Source organism: Sinohyriopsis cumingii, chromosome 8 (assembly GCF_028554795.1).
Source record: "Sinohyriopsis cumingii isolate HCF-2022 chromosome 8, ASM2855479v2, whole genome shotgun sequence".
Classification (NCBI taxonomy): domain Eukaryota; kingdom Metazoa; phylum Mollusca; class Bivalvia; order Unionida; family Unionidae; genus Sinohyriopsis; species Sinohyriopsis cumingii.
Window position 1 is genome coordinate 116,478,241 of NC_142968.1, and position 9,997 is coordinate 116,488,237.

A 9,997-nucleotide genomic window follows, 5' to 3' on the forward strand; every position below is an offset into this window, starting at 1 on the left:
TATTCGAAAAATTATCCAGAGCTTTGTGGACGTTGTTTGTTTTGGTCTTTTCTTTAAATCGATCGCCCAATATGTGATGGTATTAAGGCTTTTATTGAATACTACATCAAAAACCTGAATAGGCGTTTCACTGAACTTCTTCAAGATCTCTTGGAGATGAATATATCTTTCTCCAAAACATGCGTAAACAACATTCCAGACCTCTTTGAAGAAACCAGTCAGGCAAGGAAGACTTCCTTTCTCTAAACACTTAACAAGGAAGACATTGCGAATATCGATACATGTATCGTTCAGCACAATAGAGTAAATACAAGTACCCTTCAATGATTATCGGATATGCATATCCAATAAAATTAAACACTCAGTATATGGTGGCCAAAACCTCTTCAGAAATCTTGCACTACTTCGAAAGAAAATCCCGAAAACAAGACAAGAAACGTATGAAGAAGTTTATCGGACAAGACTGCCTTGAACTCACAGCTTAGTATGATTCTTGAGATTACCAGAACAAAAAACAAAAAAAATAACGGGTTTGGAAATTGTTAATAAATTACTTTGAATGTAGCAGGTGTGTTAGAATTCAACATTCAAACTGAACTAGATATATCCACTTTTCTTTAGCGATTCCATCTCGATAACTTCGCTGCATTTAGTTGACGTTTATCATTACTCGAGTAAAGGACTAAACATTATTGGTATAAAGGACTAAACATAACTGGTATTAGGGACCTAAACATAACTGGTACAACATTCAATGTTTTGTGTTTAACAAGCACTAAATCTATTAGGAAAATAAGATACATTATTAGTAGTCTTTCATGTTTTAACATACACAAATGACCGATATAATGTGCTTAACCAATCTCACACCTAATATAATCTTTTACAATTAACTCGTGTCGCAAAACATTTTGTAAATAAAGTGTTATATGATACAACATAAACTAGATAAAAAATTTAAAAATTACTCAACTATTCAGAATTCTCAGTTTAAAAAAAGTACATTAGGCTGTCAATAAAGGACTTCAGTTTCATGAAATAAAATCAGAAATTGCACTATTATTCCTTACATTAAGTTTTTATGACGAGGCATTAACCTAAATATGTCTCGTCCTCGTACAATAATGAAAAAAGTCATCAATGTTCATGAACATGACATTTTAAAGTTTTCCTCATTCGGCCAAAGTAAAAAGGTATATAATCATTATATACTTGCAAGTGATAACCTATTGTAACATACCACGATCTTATATAAAATTTGCCGTGACACAACAGGTTTATAAGCCTTCCTGATTTTTCATTTTTGCTGGATTTGTTAGAATAGAACCTAATTACTGAACTCCATTACAAATGTTTCTAAAACAAATGACGGAAATTCCAATGTCATAAAATAAAAATATAACCAATTGTACATATATATCAAATAGCATCTCCGCCTGTTTCCTGGACCATCAGAAAAGAAGACAGTTTGCATCGCATTCATTAACAAAAAGAAAACAACAACACACACCAATAAAAAGAAAACAACAACACACACACACACCAAAAAAAAGGAAAACAACAACACACACACACACCAATAAAAAAGAAAACAACAACACACACACACACCAATAAAAAAGAAAACAACAACACACACACACACCAATAAAAAAGAAAACAACAACACACACACACACCAATAAAAAAGAAAACAACAACACACACACCAATAAAAAAGAAAACAACAACACACACACCAATAAAAAAGAAAACAACCGCACACACCCCAAAACAAAAAATACCCCAAAAGAACGAAGTTTCAGGCTAATCATAGTACTTTCGTTTGTTTGTTCAAAAGAGAGTCTAAGAACGCAATACAAATTAATCCAAAAATTATTTCATTTTACAAAGTATTAAAGTTTTGGTCACTTGATGATTCAGACATTCCTACGTCATCGGTACAAATTTAATATCCTTTTTTTAATTAAAAAAAAAACATTACGTACCCAAAGTAAAAATATTGCTGAATATATTCGCTAAAAGTTTATAATTTAATACGTATTTTATACCATAGCAGACGATTTTAAATTCGGGAGTGTTACCTTTATTATTACCATAATCTGACTGTTTACTGGCTTTAATTTATTTGCTTCTGGCTCTTGAGTTCAAGACCAGTCTAAGAAAAGGAAGATGAACTAGTCAATTGGTTTAATTAAAGTTAGGATATAATTATTTTCAAATACGATTTCAAATATTTTGTACCACCTGGAGGTACATAATTTGAAGTCGTTGTGGAGAGTTAAGGATTTTACTAATCAAGCGGACGTTATGGAATGTTTGATTTTCAAGGTATCATTTTAGTGGCAATACCTCATGTTGTTGATCTTGAAATTGTTCATTGAATATATATATATATATATATATATATATATATATATATATATATATATATATATATATATATATATATATATATATATATATAAAGAATACAAATCATATGGCGAATAACAATCCTTTCAAGTGAACTGGTCCCAGCAAGGGATCATGTGTCACGGATTGATTAAGATAAATACAATTAACTGACAACGAACAGTGCGAAACTAGTATCTAGCTAGCCTAAGCGCTTTTAATGAGTTTTTTTCAAAGGCAAATACAAAACATAGACAAGACAAAACAAATAAAACAGAAAAACGGTTATGTTTGCGGAACTTTATATTGCTGTTTCTACAGGAATTCAACCTTTTAACTCTTTTATGTGTCAGCTAGTTTATTTGATCTTGTCGCTGATACTGGAAAATATTTGTATTGACCTAGAAATTTATGAGCCATTACATCTGTTATTTTACGTAAATTTATGTAAGCGCAGATTATATCCCGGGTATTTCATTGTTACAATAGTCATGGACCATTAAGCAAATTTAGAGAATTATTTAAAAGAAAATGTATCGGCTTCTAGTGAACTTGTCTATCACTTTCCTCACGCGCTTAATTTCGTTTGTTTTACAATGGACCTAACGGTACGACCGATGTCAAAGAAAAGAAGATATTTACAAAATGTTACCAAGTGAAAGTACAAATTATTCAGTTAATCAGCTATATATGTGATGAGTAAAAGGCCTCTTATATAATTTTCTCTGCTGAGCAGAATATTACCGATAGGTACTAAAATGTCAATAGGATCAGAAACAATGAAAAAACATAATGAGTTTCGGTTTTGAAAGAAGTGAATTGAATATTCAGGTAGTGATGTATTTCTTTCTATCTCATTCTAACATACCTTCTACCAAATAATGAGTCTTGCTTTATTCTCGCTATTTCCTCTTTCAGGAGACGAATGTCTCTTTGAATCTCCACAAAATATCTTTGAATCGCCACAAAGGTTGGTCGCAACAAGGAAGATAGAACATCTGCTGTACCCGAAAGGAAATCTCTGTTTGTGTGATTAATTCTAATATCTGCGCTCCGATCTTCTTCTTCCAGTGGAAACGTTTTCAGCTTTTCACAGCCTACGTTCAGTTTTCTCAGGACTTCTCCGACTGGCGACGCAATGGTGGTGTCATATGACGTACCTCCTATCAGCATACCTATGGCTTGCAAATCATTTCTGTTGACTCCGTTGTCCACCATGACCAAAGCTCCAGAATCTCCTTTGGCGGAGAATTTTTTAGACCGATCATAACTTTTATTTTTTATCTCTATTTGGTTGTACATGGTTTGAAAAATGGGACCATTGGTGTTTCGTGAAGAGATAAGAGAATAATGAGAATGAAGCTTTCCCTTTGTCATACCAGTTTTGAATCCACACTTGAAGACTTCCTTCGCATTAATGTCTGAAGTAACATTTTTGATTATGTTACCCGAGCAAAACTTCATTCTGTTGCATGACCCTATAAGAGACAGCATAGTTTAACTTATAATAGAATGTTTAGAGCAGCTTTTTATTAAACCTTGGTTATTGTTCCCCATGTATTTATTATAAATTTGCAGCGATGTTTTTTGCTAAAAACGTTGATATCCTATTTCATAACTTTGTAGAATAGTCTGATATCAATGTACAACATGTATTCTACTCAATAAAAATTTAAAATCAAATGATAGGTTTGCAAGACATATTAGATGATCGTTTTATTAATTATTTTATTTTATATCAGAAAGGGTTTGCTATGCACGATGCAACCAACACTTTTTGGTAATTCCTAAAATAAAGTTTTCCGTGCACAATACTTACCAAGATTATCCTCGGAGTATTTAAAATTACCACAGGTCGGTGACTGGTCAGCTGCCGTTATTTTAACCAAGGCTGCATCTACCCCTGCTGTACGTACATCCCCTGGTTCCAACACAGTCCGATCTAAGGTCCCGAACACGGAATCTCTACTGGACGAATCTCGCTGCAAAACTAGACGAGGGCCAGCACCAGTGTATCTCGATTCACCGTTAGACTGTGCGTAATTAGGAAACTCTTCATCTTTGAGTAATACATGTGCACATGTCAAAGCGCCAATGTTTCCATCTGGCAAGTCGACAAATCCACCTAGCGTGCCATGTTTGTTTACACCTATTGCTCCTATTTGACAACCCATTCGGAGATTTTCAGGATAAGGGTTGCTAAGAAGTTTAAATTCCCCTTCCCTAACATCTATGGGTATTCCATCTAAGTTTCTGGGGAAGAGAGATTCACCAAATGGTATTATACCTTTGTAATGAACGTACAATACAATACACGTTTCGTATCTAATATGCCAAAAGTTGGTACCGAATCTTTTTGACCTAACAGAGCATGGACTAATGACTTGTATGTTGCTGTGCTCTTTCAAAAGCCTTGCTGAGTGTATCGCAATACATTGCTTCAACCGATGATGATCGTGTTCGGTGAGTGGTTTCAATTTACATTCTTTACTGTACATGACCGATCTTGCCTCTGAATTTACATCACTCGGAACTCGAATCTCAAACCTTAAAGATGGAAATTTTTTGTTAAGTTCAACACGTATCCGTTCTGGATCATCGTTGTCTTTCAGTTCAACAACAAACACCACATCATTGGGATTTCCAGCTTTCCACGCAGCCCATACATGCTTTACACTGCTTCCTCTTTCCTTGATCTTTTTGCATAATTCATTCAGATACTGTTTTACCGTCCCGGAAACAGCATCATCTGTTACCTTCAAAACTTCCTTTAGCGTATGTGGATCCGCTGTAAATCCTTTCTCCAGTAATCCTCGCCAAGAACTTTGATCTGCTTTCTTGAATGCTTCCAGAAACCTAAATTGTTCACGATCTAAAGACTTTGTGTTGCTCTGTGTGTGTCTCAAACTTTCTATCAAATAATAATAATAATAATAATAATAATAATAATAATAATAATAAATAATAATAATAATAATAATAATAATAATAAATAACAATAATAGTAAACTAAGAGAAGCAAAGAAGCACTAGAATACTATGACATGCATGTAAAAACGAAAAACACAGAAATACATTTTTTTTTCCAAATGTACCAAGCAATTAATCGTTATAGGAAATAAGATTTTACTAAGTCAGATCTATTATTTGATGCAAAGATTAGTATTCCTCTATTTCAGAAAATCTGCAGAAATGTGGTCGAATATGAGGAGTCTGAAACAAAGCACCAAAGCTTTATGTTTTCTGCTGACAATACATGCCCAGGGTAGGTAATTTCAATACAGTTACGTTGTCAAACATAACACTTGTTCTGGGTCAACCTTAGTCTTTTGACTGTACATTTTTATATTTAATAAAATATAAAAACTAATTTAATACATTTTCAGCAAGAAGTAACTGATCCATTTTATCTCTTTGAAATCTAAGTACGCAACTTTATTTGTCTACATCAAAATATCAACGCAGATGCTAGATCATTGTGTATCAAGTGAATATTATGAATTTTGTCGGCAGGAAAGCATAATTTATATTTATCTGGAAAATGTACACTGCTGCCTATTGTTCTGCACGATATATGTATGTATAAAGAGAGAGAGAGAGAGAGAGAGAGAGAGAGGCACAAGTGTCAATCACTTTGCATGCAAAGAACTTTTAAAAGGAAATACAGGTACACGGATCAAGATAAAAGATTTACATCATTATTATAAGCTAACCATGCAGGCAGACCAGGTATTGTTTCAACTATCTATAAGCATATATATCTTGCACAAAGAGTGTGAACTCAAGGATGAAAGGGTGTCCAATGATAATGGGAGGAAACACGTTTAAAATGGGACTGGAGAATTAAAGGCCTTCTTTCTGGAGTTTCAAGAATTTGAGCTCATTATGGGAATGTTTTGGTAGTATGCCGGAATGTCGTTTCTGGATCTAGCATAATGTCATCAGGCCCAGTTACATTTCTTGATGGAGAGCTTGCTGTTGTTGTTGTTATAGGGTTTAACGCCATTTTTCAGCACAAGATAGGCTATACAAGGCGGCCAGTATTAATGGTGGAGGAAGAACCAGGGAAAATCCCGGAAAGAACCACTGACCCACGAGAAGCTACCGGCAAGCTTTCTCACATATCCACACTGGCCGAGCCCGAGACTCGAACCCACGCAGACAGGGGTGAGATGGCATTGATCCGTGACGGAGAACGCTTTAGACCACTCGGCCACTCGGGGCCCCCTGGAGAGCTTGCAGGACTCACGGTACTAATTCAACTCCAATAATAAACATATGGAAACACTATCATATTCAAAATTAAATAACTTAAAATTTCTGGGTGCTGATGATGAGACCAATAATTATCCATGCAGAACTAACCTTGGTGCAAGTTTATGTGTGGAGAACACCATATGAGCCGCGAAATTTTGTTTATCTACATGTGCGTGAAACACATGTCGTTGATTCTGCACCAAATGAATCAGGTGCTACTTTTATTATTGAGTACTCCTGAGTCAACCCTGTAAAAATACTAAAATCGCATCAATAGAATTTTATCTATATTTTTTTAAAATTACATATAGGATAAGCTCTCAAAAGATATTTTTACTAAAATTTTATTTTTCATTATTAACCAATTATGGACCACCAGACCTGTAAATACTCTATTATTTGTTCAACCATTTCTAGACTGGTTCACAGTTCTTCCGTATAATTAGTACCGTGCCAAACAAAGCTGCATGTGATTTAAATGCATTGTAACATGCAAGAGGGACTAACTCGCAAAGAATCAAGTAATTCGTGTGTGTCTGACTTGAAATCCATGTTTTCTCTATCTCCAATGACTTTAAGCAATAGTCGTTTTCAAGTGAAGAGTTCTTAAATACGCAACTATTACAAATAATTTTCCTCTCGTTACTAACAACCGAGAGTCACGAGACTCTAACTTCACGTTTGCAGTGTTTAGCTTGTTTCACATTTGTATAATGTATCAGTAAGCCTTTTCAAGCTGAAGATTGTTACTATACGTCATGCACATGAAGCACTACCTAAGCACCAGATACAATACAAAATGTTCTCTATATAAAGTCTCGAAAATATTGTACATAATAACATCTGCTCCTAAATATTTGGTAATTATTCTGTTTGAGAATTATCTTCCCAACAACGACTCCCTATAATCAACAAATAATACTAAACTATATAAACGGAAACGTAACTAAGAATAGAACATACCACAGGTTTATTACATTATTAACCTCTGTCTTGAATTCACACAGAAAAATATAAACAGTACAAACCGAATATCCGAAGACTACAAAATGGATTCCAGGGCGAAGGACACTCGACCTACACCAACTACGGTGGGTATTAAACTCATACTTGAATAGACTGAGAGATTCTAGTAGATAAATTTCATCATATAAGAAAAAATGTTATTCCCATCAAAAAGTGTTATGATAGATTAAGTCCAGTACTAAATGAAAAGAATACTTATGTGTATTATTCCACATTAGGTATGTACAGTAGTGAAATGACCAGTAAAGACTATCCATTGCTGGAATGAATTCCAATCTACTAAAATTGATTGGTTGACCTTTATAATAATGGAGACCTGTTATCATAATATTAAAGCAAAGGTACTTACCGTGTATATCTTCCTCTGAAATCAAATAAATATTTTAGTTGTTTCTTAATTTTATGAATATATTCAGAAAAAATTGAATGAACCGGTGACTAAAGTGACAAGATGCCAAATATGAATGCCAATAACATTAAGTCCGGTCAAGATTATATAAAGCTAGTGTATATTAGCACCAGCGTTATGTTCATACATGTACTAAAATGTATTGTTATTCCTCAATAAGTTCGTTCTGAACTTTACCTAATTAAAAAGCAGTGTTGTTCAGGAGAAAAAAATATCAAGGAGATATCAAATTTGTCTTTGTTTTTGGTATGTTTAGAGGACAGCAAAATAATATTTGTAAATTCTACACGTATATTAATTTTGATGACAAATAGTAATTGTTACGAGTAAAGGTATGCTTGGTTTTACTCCCTGAAATTTGATTATAGTTACATTTTATTCATTAAGATAATAACAGACAACGAATACAAATTTCATCAAGGAAAGTAAATATTCATAGCTTTAAAAAAATTAGAAATTTTATACTGTGTTACGCAAGTAAACCACTCACGATTTTTCCTTGTTACTTGCTCTGGAACAAAGAGAAAAAGTAGCATTCTTTCAATATTGTTTGTACGGGGAAAAAACTAGGTTTGATTGATGCGACTTCCGCGAACTGGTCGCGAAAGTAGTCTAAATTGTCACAAATTGCGAAAATAAAAGTGTGCAAAATTAAACAAAGTACATGGAAAATTGCAAGAGAGCAAAAATTAAGCAATATGATTTCTTTTTAATAAATAACTATATCTGCGATGATAAAACAACGGAAAGATTTATAAATTTGTATGGTATATTCAGTAAAACTAGACTATTCCTTGTTTGTTGATTGACCTTAATCTTAAATACACATACTAATAATTTATTACCATTTTGCATATAAAACTTATAATCTAAATAACATGCACACAGTATATAGACTCGGTTCAGCATACGCTATCACGTGCATAGAACATAATTGTCTTTATCAGAAGTACAATTGGTGACAGACGAATGTATGAAATAGTTAGTCCAGAAGGAAAATCTGCGAGTCCGGTGGTTGTAGTCATGAGTAGACATGGCAATAATGCGATTTTTTCCCTGCATTATTGAAAAATTTTGTTCAAAATCTACACTAATACCGCCAAACACAACAACCTTAGTTCGCATAACACTATGCGGGAGAAGACAATTGTTTCATTAATCTTAACAATCAAAACGACATTTTCTCTCTCTCTTTCTCTCTCTCTCTCTCTCTCACTCTCTCTCTCTCTCTCTCTCTCAATACATACGGAGTCGTGACAGCAGATATTTCTCCTCTGAAAGATGAAAAATGTGAAAGCTTTTAAAACTTTATCAAATACAACTCTCAAAGAACAGCGGTATTGGAAAAGATGGCACCATCTTCCTGTTCAATTGTTCACAAGAACGAACGTTCTGATGAACTCAGTTGCAATCCTCGATGAAGCTTTTAGGTACAGGAATTCTTTATATCCATTCACTGAGTGCCAAGGAAAATATTGCAATTATTAGGTCAAGGAATGGTTCCACATAAATCATACTCGGATGTATTAACATAAGTAACACAAACCACGCTCTAGGTTGATATTCAATGGTCTTTATTCTTGCACCCTTTCATTGTATTACTTCCAAAATGCATGACATACTTTTGTCTAACATGATCTATCAAGTAACCTGGGAGGTAGTGTCAATATTTGACACAGAATTTTACATATTCTGCTGCATGGATAACATAATCTGTCAAATATCACAAGAAAAAGTGTCAGTGTTTGACATAAATATATAAAAGTATTACCATGCTGAGGTGATGTACTAATCAGTCTTTTAATCAGCATTCAGTATTTGACACCGAGGATTATTAGTAGTGAATAGGGATACTTTACGGACAATGGGAATTAGCATTAAAAACACCCCTGGGACACTTTACGGACAATG

General features: G+C 33.8%; 1 protein-coding gene across 1 annotated transcript; it reads right to left on the bottom strand.

Annotated features, from left to right (window-relative positions):
• Positions 1-2,458: 2,458 nt before the first annotated feature.
• Positions 2,459-9,721, bottom strand: LOC149794466 (uncharacterized). Its single transcript, XM_089969117.1, has 3 exons — positions 9,709-9,721; positions 4,214-5,305; positions 2,459-3,872 (listed from the first exon to the last, which is right to left on the bottom strand). Exons 1-3 carry the CDS (start codon positions 9,719-9,721, stop codon positions 3,244-3,246), a joined length of 1,734 nt encoding a protein of 577 aa, XP_089825243.1. The 3' UTR covers positions 2,459-3,243.
• Between the last annotated feature and the right edge of the window lie 276 nt (positions 9,722-9,997).

Excerpts from the sequence above, each read along its gene's own strand:
- LOC149794466 (XM_089969117.1), bottom strand. Across the intron at positions 3,873-4,213 it reads ATACTCCGAGGATAATCTTG|GGTCATGCAACAGAATGAAG; the intron begins GTAAGTATTGTG and ends TGTCTCTTATAG.